The sequence below is a fragment of the Hippopotamus amphibius genome, chromosome 3, assembly GCF_030028045.1.
Source record: "Hippopotamus amphibius kiboko isolate mHipAmp2 chromosome 3, mHipAmp2.hap2, whole genome shotgun sequence".
Taxonomy (NCBI): Eukaryota; Metazoa; Chordata; class Mammalia; order Artiodactyla; family Hippopotamidae; genus Hippopotamus; species Hippopotamus amphibius.
Genome location: NC_080188.1, coordinates 11,734,558 through 11,755,365, shown reverse-complemented (window position 1 = coordinate 11,755,365; position 20,808 = coordinate 11,734,558). Strand labels below are relative to the sequence as shown.

The 20,808-nt window shown below is 34.4% G+C and overlaps 1 protein-coding gene across 6 annotated transcripts in view; it reads right to left on the bottom strand.

Annotated features, from left to right (window-relative positions):
* PCDH7 (protocadherin 7) overlaps positions 1-20,808 on the bottom strand; it is a 393,865-nt gene that overhangs the window by 48,008 nt on the left and 325,049 nt on the right. The window contains exon 3 of one of the 6 annotated variants that reach the window (XR_009052517.1): positions 13,333-13,429. The exons of 4 other annotated variants lie outside the window; for them this stretch is intronic. Coding sequence is in view for 1 of the 2 variants with exons in the window: in XM_057725954.1 (XP_057581937.1) it covers positions 3,316-3,326 (11 nt within the window). In the remaining variant the exon portion in view is untranslated. Of the gene's footprint in view, positions 1-3,300; positions 3,327-13,332; positions 13,430-20,808 lie in introns of those variants that run through there. One more of the 6 variants, XM_057725954.1, reaches the window with a different exon arrangement.

Here is a 20,808-nt window from a genome sequence, read left to right as displayed (position 1 = left end):
TCTGCTTATTGAAAACTACTTCTCTTTGAACCTTCAGCTGCAATTTTTATTTTATTGGGGCCTTTCTTGAACTGAAGAAATCAGAGCTATTAATTGATTAGGCTTCAAGCTATACTTTATATGAATTTGTATCCACTGGTGTACGATGGTGGTGGTGGTTTTACAGCACACTCAAGGCAGAGTAGCAAGAATGAGAACCATACTCAGTGTATTCAGACCTTCCCTCTTTCCCTCCCTCCCTCCCTGATTCCTTCCTTCCTTCCTTCCTTCCTTCCTTCCTTCCTTCCTTCCTTCCTCCTTCCTTCCTTCCCTCTGAGTCCAGTGCTCACCTTGGCCTTAGCACAGCATAGGCACAGAGTTAAACACTGTCAAATGTAAAGAAGAATCAATCACATCCCCTTCTTGCAAGAAGGAACAGATACATGTAGATACAAAATCACAACACATTACTATAAAAGCTAATGGAGACACTGTGTCAGGTAATCTTTTCATGTTTTGGTTTGTCAGTCAATATGGTTTAGAGCATGGGCTGAGACATGTAAGGGATGCACCTACTCCACTTGCTAGCTCTTTGGTCTTCAAGAAGTTTCTGAGCTTCTCAGGGGCTTAACTTCCCCATATGTGAAATGGGGAAACTAATACTCTCTTCCTCAGCTTTTAGTAAGAATTAAGCAGATGATGTATCACAGTCCCTGACACAGTAAGCAATACGTAAATGGCTCATGATATATTTTTAACCATATCTGTATGCATACCATGCATTTGTGTGTATCATGAGGCAAAGCCTCTCATCCATTGTCAATAGCTTCCCTTAACATATGTCTTGCATGTAGTAGTTCATATTTTTAAATTCACTACCTATGATAAATATATGTCTGCCCACATTTCCCTGACATTTTTCTGCCTATTTGGGCAGAACAAACAGCTTTAGGCAGATTTCTTCTGTAGACCCGTGTCGCTTGTACCAAGGAAATCCACTTAGAGAGCAGATTAAACCAAACTCAGACCCACAATATGAGGTAATAGTGACTCTACCTTTGCCCCCTTTTAGGCTGCATAACCAATGCAACATCTGTGCCCCGTAGTGGAGTACACCAGTGTTTCCCAGACTGTGTCAATGACAAATTAAATATATTCTCTCCCTTTGTGTTATGGACTGAATTGTATTACCCTCAAATTCTTGTGTTGAAGCCCCAACCCCCACTATGACTGTATTGGGAGACAGGGCCTTTAAAGAGGTAATTAAACTTAGATGAGTCAACAGGGCTGATGTCCTTATAAGAAGACAGAGAGAGACCAGGAGTGTGTATGCAAGCAGAAAGGGCCATGCAAGGACACAGCCAGAAGGAGGATATCCGCAAGCCAGAGGAAGAGGAATCATGCAAAACCAAACTTTTCTACCCCTGATCTTGGACTTCCAGCTTCCTGAACTGTGAGAAAAAAAATGTCTGTTGTTTAATCCCTGCAGATATTTTTTATATCAGCCACAGCAAACCAGTACACCCTGCATTAAAATACTGGCCAAGTGTGTATCTAGCTAGTCTATTTCTAGTTTAGAGGCAGAAGGGACTACTAGAACCAAGGTTTACTTTTCCGAGAACTAAAGCAAGGAAGACAATCAATATTTATATTTTGTGTTTACTAAATACCAGTTAAATAGCTTCGCAATGATCATAAAGTTAAAGTGACCAAACTGATGTGAACCCACGTGGTCTGGTATCAGACCCCATGCTATAACCACGACACTGTCCTTCCTACTGTTTCTGGTAATAGTTAGCTTTGAGACTCTGCGACAATTGGTCAGCCTCTTTGAGTCCTTGCAAATTGAGTGTAATAATATTTACATTGCCAAGTTATTAGGAAGACAAGAAATAATGTATATAAACTGGTAAACAACAGGTGCTCAATATATGATATTATTATGTAGTGTTTTCTAAACACAAATTCAAATTGTACTAGAAATACATTTCACAAAAATGGCCTATGATTGTCTGAGTTTTTCCAGTGGTCAGTTGTAAGAACTAGAAACAAAAATATCCTCAGAGATGATAATAACAGTTTAAATATGGGAACAGGAAAGCTACTGGTGTCCCTAGCCTGCCTATGTGGGCAGTGACATCACTTTGTAGGGGAACTGGCAGCTGTGGGACATAAATCCAAGATCCACATTTCATTTTTCTTCTCTCTGGGTAAAGAAACAAGCCTAGGTTTGCCTAAATCGAAGTACATGAAGAATTTGGGATTACAGAGATACTCCCAAAAATATTCCATTAAGTTAATCCATGGCATGAAAAGACCTTTCCTAGAAAATGATTTATTTAGGTTAAGAATCATGCAAAACATCTACATTTCCTTAGTGAGGATAAAATAACAGCAGCCTACACTTTCAACATGTCAGATCTTTGACAACTTTGCCTTAGTTTAAAAGAAATCTCTTTAAGGTGAGAGCAGCTACTTAATGGTTAACATGTGAATAGGGAAAAATATACATATAAAGGTGCATAGGGCCTAGCCTGCTTTTGAACTAGGCAAGCTCTTTTTGCATTATACTTTCGTTATACTTGCTGGATGTATCAGGTAGATAACAACTTGAATGTAAAGTCATTAAGCCTCACTAGGGAAATTACAAAACAAAATCAATGACATATTTTTGAAGAAAAACAAATAGCCCTATCCCCAGCGTCAGTACATGTGTGTTACTTGAGAAAACAAGTTGCTATTTTTTTAAAACATAGAAATACGTCACCGTGTCATACTCTTAAATAAACAGCAGGCACATGTCAGCCATTTTTCATAGTTTAGTGGATGTCTAGATGAGACAACTTGGGGGCAATTTACTTCCTCTAACACAAAGTTGCATAATAGTGGTAAACAATCCTCTCTCTCGCTCTCTCCTCCTATATATATGTGTGTGTGTGTATACATACATATATAAATACATAAAAATATACAAATACACAAAAATATATATACACACAACCTAATGGGAAAACACATACATAAACACATCGACAGGAAAACCTATTGACAGTAAACGAATAAAAAAATCAAAGGAATGTATTTTTTATTATCATTCTCAGAGTGATCAATTAGGGACTTTTAGAGAAAGTATACTTCTGGGATTTTTCTTTTTTGTTTACCTCTCCTAGGACACAGTAAGCTCAATAACAAATTTTATGACCCGACATAGAGCAAGGATGATAGAATACACCACTCACCTGGATTGCTCTTTTCCTCATGTTGACAAATCTCTTAGGTTTGAAACATGTCCCCAGTTATGTTTTACTCTGGGTAAAGTTTTCCCTTGTCCATATATCACTTTATGCCTGAAAGCGTGAGATTTGATTATTCCTATATCATAACCTAAACTTTTGCAGCCATGAAATTATTTGTTTTTAAACTCTAGACACAGGTTTAACTTAACCTCCTGAGGCTGTAAATCCCACAGGTTGATTATATGCTACAAAAAGAAATTCTAAATTTGCTAACCTTTAATTTAATTGAGAGTGTCTACTTTTACCCAGCATTTTCGGACAAGGTGAAAAGGAGGTTCTTCTCTAGGTCCTTTTTATATCCTTCAATTACTTCCCAATCTTTTTCCCCTCCAGATCCAGTGACCTAACTTTCTATTTTCATGCAAGCTTGACTGTATTCTTTTCTATATTAGAAAGGTGACTCAAATCTTGGAAAAAAATGTAAAATAGATTTTCTTGAATATTTAAGCAACATACATTCTGAAGACTAGAAACAATGCTATCTGCTAAACTTCTCACAGCAGGGGAACAATTCTATATGATGCAAATAATTGAGAATACTTTGGGGCCTAGAGGATATCTCTTGCACACTGAGTTTACCTACGTTTTAGACTATAATATGTATTATTAGTGAAGTTATGTAATATTTCAGCACTTATTAAGGGCCTGAAATGTTAGGCAGGTTATTTCCATACAACAATTTTCTATTTACCCTAGGTCACTAGCACCAAAGAAAATGCAACATCTAATGATGGGAGCACCATGGCAAGACTACCTCAGGCTTAATTAGGTTAGAATTTATAATATCCTGCTTAATGTTAACAAAGCAACAATATAATGATAAACGATCTATATGTTATAGAATGAAACATTCTATAATAATTATCAGAAGAAACAGAGCTAGGTTATAAATTAACAGAAAATTTCCTAAATTAATATTGTACAGGGATTCTTTTTTTTTTTTTTTTCTATTTTAAAAGATATTGTTTCCCACGCAGAAAACCTCAGTTAATTGCTTCACTTCCAAGCCTCGATCTACCAGTACTTGGTTCTTGGTCAGGACCAGAAGCTTTTTTTATTAAAAACAAAACACTTACACTGGAATCATTTTTTGAAAAACAAGAATGAATAATTTCTCACAATGCGTTATTGCAAAACAGAGACCCAGACAAAAGACACCAACAGAAGTTATTTTGGAAGACAGAACAAGTACAGATGTCTGATAAGAAACTAGGTTTCCTTGAAGGGCCTGCAGAGAACCATTCTGGGGTCAGTAGTCGATTCTCAATAGGAATAGAAAAGTTATAAAATCCCCTGCAGGTGCCCCCATTGAATGACTCCCATTGCTTTGGTTCCTTCTCCTTAATCATCCTCAAATTCAATACTCCAGGATAAAGGTGAGGGTGATAGAGAGGGGCTCACTAGACCAAAGAAATGGAATTTAAGCTAGGTACAAAATCTACCAGGGGACCGATTCTTACAACCACAGTTAATAGCCTAAAAGGAAAGAAAATGGCACCCGCGATATTTAAAGCTAAGACTTCAACCATAAAAATACCCTGCCTAGTAGATCTATAATTCACCTCTCTATCATATCTTTGGCTTTTATACAGGTCAAGGGTTTTTTTGTTTGTTTCTGAAAATATACACCCAACTACTGTATTTGATTTTTCACCTATAGCTACACCTTTACTAAAAAGATGACTAGTTTGGCTATCAATATTTAAGCCCAAGGATTTTGTCTTTTCTAATAACAAAAGAATTATGTGGCAAATTGACATTTGATGCTAACTCTGAAGAACTGTCCCTAAGGCACAATGTTTTTGGCAATATTGATCATAAAACTTAACTTGAATGTTTTAAGGATTTAAAGGAAAATGTGCACTGGCTGCATGCAGTGTCTTGGAGAAGCAGCCCTTAGCTGAACCATACTTTTGTTGTTGTTGTTGTTGTTTATGTGTTCCCTATCAGTGGTGTTTGGACCAAGGGCAGGATTTTCTCTAATGCTCTCTCCAGTTCCATTTGCCTCTAACAGATGCTGTGAAACTGCTCCCAGTCCCACTGGTGGATGTGCCTAGCTGATTTGCTTCTGTTTATCAGAAAGGCTTTCTCTTATCTCAGTATGACCTATCTGTGATTCTGCAGTATAAACTAAAACATTTCTTACCAAGAAAATACACGTTTCTCCTCAGAATCCATTGTGAAGACTTTTCAGTCTCAAAGACACGCTTTGCCCATTTTGTAGACTTTCAATGATTTGTTTTAACATGTACTTATAAAGTAGCTGGTGAAGTGATGGTTATACAGCTATCTCTGTTTTTAATGCAAAATCTAAATGGATTGGTTCAGCTTTGTGTTGGGAGGCCTGGAGTGTTTCTGTTCTAGAGATTATTGCAGATATCTGCACAGACTCAAATATTTGGTTCTGCATATTGAGTTAGTTTTGATCACTTTACAGCAAGATTTTCTAACAGTGGAACTATCACCTCATTTTCTCTTTAGCAATGGTAATTTGCAAATGGTTTTCACATATGTTATTTTACTCAATTCTTCTTAGGATTCTAAAGAGGCAGGTATTGTAATCACTATTTGGAGGATATGGAAATTGTGCAGATGGAAGTTATAAAATATCCCCAAAGACAGTGACAGTGAATTCACATCTTCCAACAACATGCCCACCATAAACTGGAAAGGAAGAATGGAAGCAGGAAGACCATTTAAGATTCCAGCTATTAGGTGATGACAGACTCAGATGATACATACAAAGATTTATAAACAGCTTCTATATTATCTTGTGATAATTTTGTTTATAATAGGATTTCCCATATATTGTCTCATTTAATCTTCACAATAACCATAGAGGAAAGAGTGGAATCACACTTGCTGCCTTTCAAAGTCTCAGGAGTGTAACTTCTCCAAGATCACAATTATAGGAGGAGCCAAAGCTGAATCACAATATAGTGGATGTATTTGCAGTGATGCTTTTAAGAAAAACTCATGTTTGTGTTTTAAGTTTAATGGTTTGTCTTCCAACTAACAGATAGACAGAAATTTCACTATATCTTGCAATTTCATTTCTATAACCTCCAAAGGAAGCTGTAGAAGACAAACACGCTTCCCATGTCGCTCAGGAAAATCTCAGCTTTACACAATACTCCACAACCTCAAGAGATGGGCTCAGAGATATATTTTTTAAGGAGCAGAAAGAAGTGGAAAGAAGCCTATAAGTCCTTTTCTCCTTACCAAATTTAACAGAGCATCTTTTTTAACAAGAGTGATGCAAAAAATAGAAGTTACCTTTTGACTATTACTCAGAGCAAGAGAGAAGCAAGCAGTGCTGACACTGACACTCCCTTAAATTGTAATTAAAGTGGTAAAAGTGACTCCTCCTGACTTTTTTAGTTGTCACAAATCTCTGGCTCCAAGAGGTTCAAAACAATTCCTTATTGTTTATGACAAAAGAAAATCCCATCCTGTTTGAAAAATCAGGTAACATCTGTGGGAAATAAGAATACAGCATCCAAGTGGCTGTCACTGGAAGACAAATTCCCTATTCCACAACTGGACGACAAATTCCCTATTCCACGTTATTCTATAAAAGATAGATGCAGAATCAAACACTTAAAAGAAAGGTAAGACAGCTTAGTTTAAGCTTTGAAATGGTGACAGACACACACACACACACACACACGTACACTTGCACAGAAGAGAAAGGACAGAATACTTTTTTCACCTGTAAAGACAAAATTAGATAGCGGAGCTGGAATAGTCTCTAATGGAAAGTGGAAGTTGCTTCCACACATTTTCATTTCCTTTCAGTCATAGAAATAGAAAAAAAAATGAGCATTAGGTAGGAGTTCGTTTGGAACATTATCAGTGCAGATGGTTGGACAATTTGAGAGGTATTAAAAGGTTAGTGGAATTGGAATTAAGGAGTCTTTTTTCTCTCTGGGTCTCTAGTTTACCCAATTCATAAAGAAAATGAACTTTGAATAATCAGAGGCTCTTAAATTGTGTGTATTGGTTGCCTGGGTTAACTGGAATTCCTGGAAATGTACACAGAATTGTGTACAAAACCGTGATTCTGGGCGTGTGTAATTTTCCAGCAAAGGGTCTTGAACCCTCATTGTATTCACAAAGCATTTCAAATCTCAAGTTAGTTAAGAACCATTGGACTAGTTGATGTGTAAAGGCCCTTTCAATAGTAATGTTTTATGATTTTAATACAACAAATCGCTTCAGAAGCTCTTTGGAGAATAGAAATGTTACCACTGCTGATAGATTAGAACTTGATCCAAAACATACCTTATGGTTTTAGCTTTTTCTAATTCATTTTTTTCTTTCTTGAATGTCTATCCCTACAAAATTCTTTGAATTTCATTTATTATATAATCCTTATAGCTAACAAAGATAAAGATTTGACATTTGCCTTTGTATATTTCTTTGGAAAAGGATAATCTCATTTCTTAGAGATATAGAAACGTATATTTTAGAGTTTATATCTATGGAAAATATTTGTACATTACTTTTCTTATTTAAAGAGAAAACTTATTCCACATCAACATTGTACCAAGCACTGCTCTAAACATGGAATTAGGCAGTTTGTCATAATGTAAAGTATGCAGAAAATTTGAACACGTGCACAGGGAAAGAATAGTAACTCCATCAGGCAAGAGATTACTGAAACGACCACCGGAATGGAAATCATAGTACTTCAGATTGAGCCTGATTATAATTTCACAATTCAACCATTATAAATACTTCTAATTTTTCATTTCCTTTAATCATGCAAGCATTTAGCTCCACTCTTTAATTATATACATCCAAAATCTCACTTTCTGTGTTTCTAAGTTGCGAAATTCTTCTTGAGTTGAGTGGAAACTTTATTCACAAATTTGTAAGTGGAATGAGAATTATACATTACATATAATTATATATTATATCTTCGTTGAGTAAACCTTCCTTACAATAACTGTGAGAATAAATGAGTGTTAAACTAGGATATAAAGTTATCTTTTCTATCCAACTCATTTTTAGTTTAATATTTTAATTTTAGTAATGTTTACAACTATGGTTTCATTCAAAATGCAGAACATAAATGAATTACTAATTAATAAAAGTTTGAAAAATTACTGTGAATCCACGTTAAATAGGAGAGCAAAAATAAACTTTAAAAAAATCATCCATTTTCATATCCTTAATCTTATAAATTCAAGTTACTTTCCAAATTTAAAAATATTTTCCTTAATTACTTTTATATTTTTTTCTGTAGCAATCCACAAATACCTGAAATCCATACGCATATATATAAGCAGATTTTAAAATCTTTTTCAGGTAAGCAATAAACAAAATATCAGCAAGTTCAGGAAGCTGCCATCAGACTTTGGTGATGGAATGTAATAATAGCCTGTCTAGAAATATTTTCTGGAGAATAGGAGTTTAAAAAAATGAACTAAGCTAGAAATGAAAGTTGAAAATCACTAATCAGAATATCACTGAAAATATTCATTATATTAAGAGATAATCTCTAATAATGCTGCTTGTAAAGTGTATTTCATAAAGGTTTTTTAACCGAACAAGTTTTGTATTCTTGGACATTCTGATATATGTTTAAGGGAATGTTTTGGGGAAGCAAAAAATGGATCTAGAGAATACATTCCATAGATATACTATAAGGAGACATGGGGTTACATTTTATTTAAACATTGATCAGTGAATTCAGAACAGAAAATTGTAAAGAATGATTGTAAAAATAATATGCTTCTTAATTTGTAAACCTCAAAGACTGAAAAACGGTCTTTTCATATACAAGGCAGGTGTCCAGTTCTAGAGGAAACAAAAATCTTTTTTGGCATCCTTAGAATAGTGTACATCTACTTTGGTATAACTGCAAATATTCTTACTTTTTGAATTACAGTTTTAGTATTCATTAGCATTTATGTTAAAGACAGATTACAGGAATTCCTTTCTCCCCCCCATGAAGTCTTTCAGAACAATGCACACATATAATGCTTGCACACATCAAGGACTTGCTTCCCGTTAGGCACATTTGGCATAAGTGCAATGACCTGAATAAACTCTAAACTGGCAGGTTACTCCTGAAGGCCACTTCTCAGTCTGCTGACTTGGCTGTTAGCCACTGAAATCAAAGGAGAGGAAGGGGTGATGACTCATGGTTTGCATATGTACACGACATCTGAGTCAGGTGTTTCTTAATCACATCTTTAAGGGTAATTATTAGGTCAAATTACATTTGACAAGCAGCTCCAAAATCTTACTAAGTTATCTGGGGCCTGCGAAAGAAAATTAGCTCACTTTACTCAACAGAAATGTATGAAAGCTAAAATGCGGAGCTCATTAATATGGCCATTTTTTAGGATCTTTCCTTATTGTATGACTCTGATAGTTAGTTGATGGCTCTCTGAATATAATGTTACTTCTCCATTAGCTAAAATTGCTATTCAGAGAGCATCATTAAGTAGAATTACGGGGGAAAATGAAGAATTTTATACAAAGCTTTTGTGAATTGCTTTAAAGAGATCCTCAAGTCAGAAAACATCTGTAAATATGTCACTATTTTAAATTTAACTTTAATATTTCTATACTTGGAGTTGAAAAATGTAAAAACACAATTATGATTCAAGCCATTCCTGATATTATACACAGCATTTAACACAGCACCTATCGGTACAGAGATTTATTTACAGTCTTACTCAACTTCACATGTAAGTAATGCCAAGAAAAGGAAAAAAACTAAGAAAAAATTTTCCTGGCATTTTACGTTTTGGTAAAGTAGCCAAAAAATCCTTAAGTTGTTAAAATAGCAGGGTGGTCTTTAGGATGCATATATGTTTTTTTCTGTATTTATTACAAATTCTTTTTCTGTTTCTAAAATACATCGTATTATATGTCTTAGAAACTATAACATTTTACAGTTTAAACTATAGAAATAATATTTTGAAGACATTGTTCAGTTATACTTGCTGGTATAATTTTACAGCCTTTGCCAACAGGACAATGTCATTGCAGTGTGGCCATTTTCAGCATGAGAGGTGATGAGTGACCAGGAACTCATTTATCTAAAGCAAACAAGTGGTGCTCTTAGCTGTTTTCTGACTGAGTCAGAATTAAAGATAACATGTCTGAAATAGGCCAAAAATGTCGTGCAAACGCACCATATTAGGAAGTAAAAATGGAACACCTAAAAGTATAAGATGTTTTGGGTGTTACACATCATATATCATGTAACTAAAATAAGTATTGGAGCAGGAAACCAGACTTTAATATTATCATTGAAAACGTTTAAGGTACTTGAAGCTTTTGTTACCCTCTACTAGGTAGGTGAAAATAATTATGATTACTTATTTTTAAAAGTTGACTTTTCATAATAAGTTGATCACATCGAAAAAATGGCATGCTGGGCACAGAGACTGTAAGGGAGCAGACACACTTTTCTTTTATGTTCTTTAACTTTTACACATGTTAAAGGATTCAGCAGTAACGTTTTACGTCAAATTACAGTGTAAGATGCTCTTTTCATTGCTAATTTGGGGAATTCTCACAGATATCCTTGACTCAAGTATTGTTTTCACTAGCAATATTTGAAATAATAAACACCATTAAATAATGCTTTGCCTTCAAGAAGCCTAGAAAGAGAAAGAAGGCATATACAAATATAACACAAAACAAAAGGTATGGCGTGTATAAGATGTAAAGAAACGCTCAGGGAAAATCAAGAGAAAGTCACTAAACTTTCTTTAAGCGTTTCTTTTAAAAGTCTGAATTCCCGACGGGTGCTCTACCCAAGTATAAGGGACAAACAACTTCATTATGAGTACAAAGCAGTAGTCAACTATGGGCCTAAAAACATGTATCAGAAGGGTACATTGGCTCTTTTCATGTACAATATTTCAAAGTGGTTAGAAGCACAGGATGTGGATAAAGAGGGCTGGGTTTGAATCAGTTTACTGAGTGATCTTTGGCCTTTTACCTAAAATCTCTGCCTCAGTTTCCCTATAGAAACAATTGGGGATCATAACTGCATCTACTCCTTAGAATTGTTATGAGAATTAAATGAGTCAATATGTATAATAAAGTGCTTAAAAGAGTGCTCTTATTATGCCATCATTCTAGTCTTTCCTTTAACTAATTTACTAACTAATCTACTACATGTTAAAATAATAATTTGTTGTGTCAATAACAACGTATGATGCTTCAGGAAACGGAAGAAAAATATAGAAATCACCAAGGTAAATAGAAAATAAAATACTCGCATATAATTTGTTTGAATGAAAAACAAGGTCAAAAGATGAACTTCTGAATCAATCAAGATTTTTAGTCCCCTTCACATTGGCTTCCAACTTTTTTCAGTGAGTTCAGTTAAGGGAATCAGGGTCCTTTCATTAAAATCTGCAGATGTACTATTATTTCTCCTACTCTGTCACTCGTCCTACTTGCCTTTCTATTCCTCTTCTCATTAGCATAGGTCATCTCTACATCAACAATTGTCTATTTCTAGATACCAGGCTGCTTCCCCAAAAAAGATGCAGACTCAAATTTAGGTACATTCTAGTAAAGGCAACTTTTTTAACACATAGAAATACATGTCTTTTCTGAGAATACCAGATCCAGATATAAAGTGTAGAATTGTGTCTGAGTTTTACCTTAGGGACAAGCATCATTCACTAATCTTTTTATATAAATCTTCCAATGAATATCACACAACCATCATTCTATTATCTTTATAAAACATGATAAACGGCAGTAAACACAATGAATTCTGAGAGTGAATGAAGGTATAGACATCACATATGATGAAATGATTTCGATCCACCCATGGCTGGTAGTTGACATACTGGTTTAGAAATTATTTGAACAGGGTGACTACGTTTATTTACTACCAGCATTATGGACCATGCCATGTAATTAATCACACCCTGCACTAGCAGTAAGGAAATCTGTTCCCCACAATGCAATGAACAGTTATTTGCCTCTCTCTCAATTGGCGTCTCTGCAACCCTATTGTGATTTTGTTTCCAGAAAGACTTCTGTCCCTGCTGTTTGGGGGAATGTATCTATAATGTCTTGATCCAAGAAATTCATATTCAACAGATGGTATTCTTGGCTATGTATTCACTGTGGTTTCTCTGAGAAGAGCTGAGTGCTTAATATTGCTTGTTCTCTGCCAATCATCTCTTAGCCTACTAGTGAATTTTGATCAAATATGTATTATTTCTTGTGCTTTGGCTCTGACCCTTTGGAATTCTGACCTCTATCTAGCATGAGTTGCAAAGACACCAGGCTTGTTTTGTATAGTCTCGTCTTAAAAGAAATGCCCAAGACCATATGTTTACATGCACAGATAAATATAAAATAGCCCTATACTCACAGAGACAGAAACATATACATATGACTACTCCTACAAGGACTGATTCTTGTCTGAAAGTGGAATTTTCTCTATACTATTTTTCTCTGTGCATATCACATACAAATATACCTGTCTTCAAATTCTGTAAACCAAAACATGATGCTTATTATGCATGATAATGTATATGAGATTAAGAATCATTTTTAGCCTATAAATCCCTGTGTATTTTGATAATATATCTGTATAAGAATGAGATGGGGTCATGGTGCATATATGTTCAAGGACACACATAAACACACACCACATACAAGAGCAGACTTCTTAAAAATATTTGTGGGAGACCATCATCTGAAAATTCTTTTGAAATGCTATAGATGAAGGATTAGGCTTCTTGTAGCAATTTTAATTTATTTACTTAAAACCAATAAAAGCAACTCTTCTCTGCTTTCTTTGTACATAGGTCTGGACATCAAAAAGACCAATGGAAGGAGAGAGTGATAGGGACTGCATAGGCTTCACAGAGAGCAGGAACTCAAATCTCATTCATTTTTCTGCCTCATCTAACAGGCCTCTGTAAGGCTACAAAAGAAAGATTCTATTTTTCCAAACAAAGCAAAACCAAACGTGAACTGGGTTAACTGATTCAAAGTCTTCAGTTTCCTGATGCTTTCCTAGCTGGCAAAAATCCACTGTTTGTCTTTTTCAACTTACTTTTTTAATTTTTTGGTCTTCTATAAAGCGTGTCTTCCTGTTGGGCATTAAATTTGCCATCATCAGATTTGACTTGTAGAAAAAACGCCTGCAATAGCTTAGTGAAGAGGAAAAGATGAACAAAAGAAACAGAAAAGGAGGATGTCACAAAATGTTTTTGACTTTATGATCAGTTTTAGAAGTTGCCAAGTCAAGATACTTGTTTAACACTTCTAGATATCAATTGCTGAATTAGGAAAGTTGACAAAAATGCCGTACACTTGTTTAGATGAAACCCAATGATTGAATTCAACCACAATGCTAACTTCTTATTAACAGGGCTCAGTAGCCGTACATTTAACTAATTTCACATCTCAGGCTATTGATGCAGGGAAATTAAATTCCTGTCCCTGTAAACAGACATCATATATTTCTCAACTTTTAAATATTACCCTGAAATCTATCTATATATTCACTATTGGAAAGCAAATGCAGCTTTCCTTTCCAGGTAGTATTTTATATACCCATAATATAGGCAGCTCAGCTTCAGTCTTAAAATACTTATGTCAGGAAGTATAGAGGTATTTCTTAATCACCTGAATCAAAACTGCATATCAAATCTTTACATGGAATTCCTGTATAATATTTATTCTTTGAATATAATAAGTATAATGAAATAGAGTAAATGGAAAAAGTGTTGACCAGAGCACCGTATATGTAATACATGATTATGTATTTTTTAATTTAGTTTCCATTTATAATTTTTAAAGAAAAACATTTATGATGTTAGGCGTTTCCTATTTATCATTTCAGTGACACTGAATAAGGCTAGGGAGGAAAGTGTTACAAGCAAAAAATACTTCATTAATTCCCTCCATATTACATAATAAATTAAAGGTAGTCACACTTTGACACAGCTGACTTCTTTGATGAGATCAAGGACTTAGAGATTCTGTCCTGCCTTGCCCCACCACTGAGAAATGAGCATATTGAAGATAGGTTGGAGTGCCCTTAGAGACACTGCAGTCTCACTCCTTAATCCTGCTGGAACATTTACAACATCACGGGATGCCTCCTTTGAATGCCAAGATTAAGAACGTAATCCTTTAAAATTCGGCTCAGACGTACATAAAAGTGAAACTTTTTCACTTTTTAAAAGGATGGCAGAAAGATAGACTCTAGGTAAGTTTCAAGGAAAAGATGATCTTGAAAAAAAACAATTCAGGAGGTCTGTCACAAAGATAAAAAGGACTTGATTTTTAAAGTTCTTTCTTAAACTCGATTGTGACAAGTCATATAGTTCATATCTATATTATGCAAAAGATATCACAAGATAGAGAATAATTTCTGAACACCAGTAATATATTCTGATTATTATTGAAAACTAAAATAAAATCAAATTCTAATAGTCTCAAGATTCATTTTAACCTTCTTGCTTTTTTAAAAAGTCTTTCTCATCAGTATCTACCAACCACCCAGACACCCAAACTTTCAGTTCAATTAAGTTGCATCTAAAAATTTACAAAATATCTGAATTAGGTTAAGTATGGATGGACAAATCCTTATTTTACCATATTTTATTCTATGCAATTCAGAATAAAACTCATGTTTCATAGTTGGGAGAAAATAAAGTGTTTTGTATGTGTATTTAATATACGGTTCTCCACTTATACTAATTTTATAGTTGTTATAATTTTGACTATGTTTGTTATCACAGGAAATTTGCTATAAAATTGGACAAAGTTTAGCCTAGAAGTAATGTGGAGTAATTTAAGAGTTGTATATGTAGTCCAAGACTTTCAAAGGCAGTTTAGTTAGTTTTATGTACTACTCTGAGTCTGTTTTCTCAAGTTCCCATAAATTCATTTTCTATTAGAAATAAGAAGAAAGTGAAAAAAAGGTTCTTCTTAAACAAGTTTGTCTTATATTTAAGAGGTTTCTTAAAAGGCTATCTGATCATTTGACTTTTTTAGTTTTAAATAAGAAGTTAGGGAATGGGAAAAAAAAACCTTGGTAACGTTCTTGAGATAAGCTTATGTAATCTCAGCTATCTTGGCCAAAAATCATACAAGGAAACCTAAAATAATAATGTTGCAATATCAAGAGACAGAAATATGAGTCATTGTAGACAAATCTTTGGGACTTTTGGTGAAGTTCTAAGCAAAAGAAACCAAAGCGCCATGGTAAGAAAATGTTATATAATGCTTCTAAATCAATTATGTTTCCACTTATAAAATTGCATATAAAATGATCAAAATATACATATGCATATATGATTACTCAAAGTTAATTGGGTGAAAAATCCAAGAAATATGAAATGTGGTCAGCTTTAGAAATAAATGCTTAATAGGTGAGCTGGTTTGATATTTCCTTGATTAGAGTTTAATAATCTTATTCAGAATCTTAAATATAAGAAAGGCTGCTTACTATTTAGAAATAGAATTTGAAAGCAGCTCTTTCTCTGGAAATCAATAGTGTGAATAGCTATTTTAACAACTGAAATCCTTTTAAACTTTTTTCTTCATTATTCCAAAATACTGCAAGTTACGTATTATAATTCAGTGTGGTACTCTTGCTAAGGCCTGAGGCAAGTTTACTCACTTTATAGTTTTCTGTTACTCCACCTCTTCAAAGAAAAATTTGCTATAGATGACTTTTTAAAACAGGAATAAATGGAAATAAGAAAAATTTTTCTTTTCATGTAAAGAACAATCTTATTCCAATTATCATTAACTAGTCATTTACTTAACAGTGAGTTCCAGTGGTTTCTAATAAATCAAATGATTAAATATTATAGATTTTAATAGTACTTTGTTAACGCACTAATACTTTTTCACACCAATTTTTTAAATTACAGCCCAAAATTATAATGAATGTTATTTTTTAAGTAATCCAGAAATTTTGACATTTTTATCATATTCATTGCACATATTATTTTTAAAAATTAAATTGATCAATCAAGTCTGAGGCAAAGAATGGATATCCTAGTTAAACCTACCTTTCAAAACAAGGTTAATAATATCTATAGATTTGAAGGAAAAAATCAGTCAGGTGACATTTTACAGCTCAAACATTTTATTAGCGTTTTTTTAAGTAGTAGAGGAGCCTTTATCCAGTGATATTTAAATGTTTCTAATTATAGGATTTATGGAGGGCACTCTGAAGGATTTAGTAGCTAAATTAAAACATATGTTCTAGGACCCTGCTTTTATGCTATCTAAAGCAAGGGCTTAGGTGGCAACAGACTGGGGGAAAAATCATGCGAAACGTAAGAAAGGTCATGGCACTTTTTACTGAGTGTTTACTCTTACTGCTGATGTTTTCTTTGTGTTATGTACTTTTCCCTCATCACTTTATCTGCCTTTTGCAATTATTCATTTTTCTTCCATTGTACACCATCCTCTATTTCTAGGTTCACTCATTTTAGTTGCAGTAGAATATTGCACTCTATGAATCCACCCAAATGTGTCAATCTAGAAGTCTGATAATGAACATCTGTGCTCTTTCCAAAGCTGCAGTTCACATTCCTGGGGGTCTCAGTGTGTTCCTGTAGAAGGACTTTTCCAAAGTCTTTCTAGAAGAGGAATTAATGTGTTGTAGGGTGTAGAAATCTTCAACTTTACTAGGTACTGTCAAATTTCTCCCTAAAGTAATTCTACAAAATTTTGCTCCAAACTGTTGTTTGTCAAACAATATATGAGAATTTCTATTTCTCCACACACTCACCATGCTCTTATTAGCCTTCTTTGGAATCCAAGAGTTGTGAAACAGTATTTAGGTGTAGTTTCAATCAACCTTTACTTGATTACTAGTGAGGTTGAGCACCTTTTCATGTTTATTGGCCATTTGGATCTCTTCTCATATCAACTACTATTTTGTCTATTTTTAAAATTTGGTTTATATATCCCAATATTGCAAATATCTTTTCACACTCTGGCATTCTTTTTTCACTTTAGTTTATGGAGTCTTCCATTGTACTGAACTTTCAAATGTTAATGAAGTCAAGTTTATTAAATACTTTCTTTGGAGTTTGTACTTGTGTCTTTGAAAAAAATTGTCCTCACAGAACTCATAATGTTTTCATAGGTGATCTATAAGTTTTACATTTCTATCCTTAAATTTTAGGTCTTTAATCTACCACAGAATTTATTTTGTGCATTGTGTGAGGTAGAGTTCTACGCAATACAAAACCCCAATTATCCCAGTATCACTTGTTGATTAGAGTCAATAGACCATTGTTTACCCCTGATTTCTAAGAGCTTTTGTAAATTACTTACACACATATATGTGGACCAATTTTATAGTTTCTAATTCTGTTCCATTGTTTATTTTGTCTTACACTGTGCTAATACCACACTCTTAACTACTCTGGTTTTAAACTAAGTTTTAATATTGGGTACGGAAAATTCCTATCACCAATTTTGTTCTTAAAATTTATCTGACAATGGACCTTTTAATCCCAAATAAATTTAGAGATCAGCTTGTAAAATTAGCTGAAAAATACATTGAAGTTTAAATGCCTTAATTTAAAAAAAATATATTTGAGGCGAATTGCCTTGGGCCTGGCAGATGTTCAAATCTGGCTCCATTGTGGGATCTTCAATTAGTTCCACAAAATCTCCCTTTCTGGGTCCTGTCCTTCTACAACTACCATGAAATGGGTGGCACAATTTTCTTCCATTTTCTTCCAGCTTCTATATCTGGCCTTGGCTCCCAAGTTTTCCAGGGTAGTGTATACTCTTACTGTTAAATTCCACATTTGATTCTTATTAGACAGAAGTAAAACTAGCTATAGGCCAACTCACTTCTCTTTGTGGCTCACTTCTAAGTCTTTGGGAAACATTTATGCTCTTAACCTAATAAACTCTGGGATACAGGCTGACCCTAAATTAGCCACTTCATTTTAATCCTTTCATCGAAGTAGCTTGTCCCCTCTCTTCTCTCATTCTCTAGATTTTTGTCTGGGACTCAGTCAGTAGACTACGTTCCTTCTACATAATAGGGTCATATATCAAATTCTCCATGTAGGGTCATTGAAGGCTATCTTTTGCGGCATCTTGGCATATAGAATGTGCTCTCCTTATCAATCCCACTATAGAGGGTGAGTGAGAAGCACATATATTATCACATCTAACCAAAATAATCTCTTAAAGGGTCTCAATCTACCCGCAATTCCCTTTCAATTCTTTTTCATAAACATGTCATGATGAGGGATATTAAGAGACAAGATGTAAATTATTCTGAATGTTTCCTTTGAAAATTTGCAATTTATTTGTCTACTATTCTCTTTGGTATCTGATATCTGTTGTTTCTGCAACTCACTGTGAACTTTCAATATTATATCCTTCTGCAAAAGCTTTGCATATGTGCCATTAGCTTTTTACATAGATATCATACAATCACATTAGTGCGTACATAGCTATAGATAGATAGCATTTCCAGTCATTACAATTTCCCCTCTTCTGTATTTGCCTTTTGCACTGCAGACCTCTAGCAGGATGTACTGAAGAAATGATAATGAGCATTTCTGCCTGGTTTCCAACTTCACAGGAATTCTTCCAATGTTTCAGCACTAAATATAACATTTCATGGGGGGCTTCCCTGGTGGCGCAGTGGTTAGGAATCAGCCTGCCAATGCAGGGGATGTGGGTTCGATCCCGGGTCTGGGAGGATCCCACGTGCTGAGGAGCAACTAAGCCCGTGCTCCACAACTACTGAGCCTGTGCTCTAGAACCCGCGAGCCATAACTACTGAAGCCCTAGTGCCACAACTACTGAAGCCCATGCGCCTAGAGCCCATGCTCCACAACGACAGGAGCCACTGCAATAAGAAGCCCGAGCACCGCAACGAAGACCCAATGCAGCCAAAAATAAATAAATAAACAATGTATTAAAAAAATTTCATGAAGATTGAGGAAATTCCCTTTTATTCCAAGTTTGCTAAGCTATTGTTTGAAATGAATGAGAGTTGTTTCATCTGTTGATATGACCATTATTTTTTCCTTCTTTAGTATTTTAATGTGGTGAATTACATTAATAGATAATCTGTAAAATAATCTTCCATATCTGATCTCCCTTTCTGTTTGAGATCTTCATAAAGTTAACAGTTACAATAATATTAATTCTGCTGAAATGCTGAAAAAGTGCAATTTTGGCTTCTTCCACTGGCATATGAATAATATGAGAAAGTAAGAAAAAATGTTGCTTACTCAATATTTGTTTGAATACAGTGTAGAGGACTTTATAAGTGTAAAGATTTAAAAGCAATTTAGATGAGAAAATATCAACACCAGCAGTATATTTTAGTACCATTGTTTTAAATTAAAGTCTTATTTATGTTTTAGGAAAGTAGAAAGAAAGAAATTTCTATCTTTAAGATTTTCCTTTGGAACATTTCTGCATGAAAGAAAGTCATTTTAAAATGTTTTTCTTTTTAATAGTAACAGACTTCAAAAGCCAGTTAAAGTATGAATTAAAACGACACTTTTTGATAAAGGATGCTCACAAAAGGTGAACATGTTATATTTGGACGTAGGTTTAATTGACATAATTTAATATACACTAAGAGAGTTGGTAATATAAACTTGATAATGAATAATAGGCCATAGCTGGTCCTTCAGACATACTGTGTCATAACAGACAAAATACATTCCACTCTATTCTAAAAGCTTTAAAAACAGCATGCTTTCAGTCTTTAGACCACACAGAGGCAAGTGAAATAACCGCCTCACTAGAATAAAATATATGTGCCAAATAGTATTTGCATGCTACTTAACCTTAAGGAGATTATAGAGATATAAATATTCCTAGGAGATCAAAATGCAAATTAGAACAGGCATTCTGGTCTTATGCCTACACGAGCCATGCCAGGGTTTGCCAGAGCATCGTGCACACCTTTGGATTCAAAGCTGTTGGAACTCTGCTTCTGGGATGTATGGAGGTAAAATGAAGACGATTTTAACAGAGAAAGTGAAATCGTGAAGCTGACTCAAAGAATAATTGAAGGAAGGAGGGAAGGAGAGAAGGAAAGAAGGAAGTTTTGGATTTAAAAAGCCATTGACAATACAGACATCACCTCTCATGAGACCACAGTAGGGCCAGAGTACGTTGCTAATCTATAAACAGCACTCTATCATCACTATGATTAGTAACATATCATGTAAAAGGAGCACTTTCGGGCAAATGCAAAGGTCGTATGCATGATTATAGAACAGAGCTGAATGAATCAAAATAAGACAACAGGAACAAAGAAAATAGTTGATGGTAACGTATTGTTATAAAGGATGCACATAACAAGTATGATACCGTCACTTTTATCCACATCTGTCTCTGTTTGTAAGAAAGGGTGAGGTCTAGACAGTCATGTAATTTCTTTTATGCAGGCTCCCTTTCAAAGCCTTTTTCAGTAAAGCCTTAATAAGTACTCTGCAGATGAGAAGGACATGGTTGATTATATGCTAGAGTAGGAGGAGAAGAAGAAAAGCCACTAACATTTCCT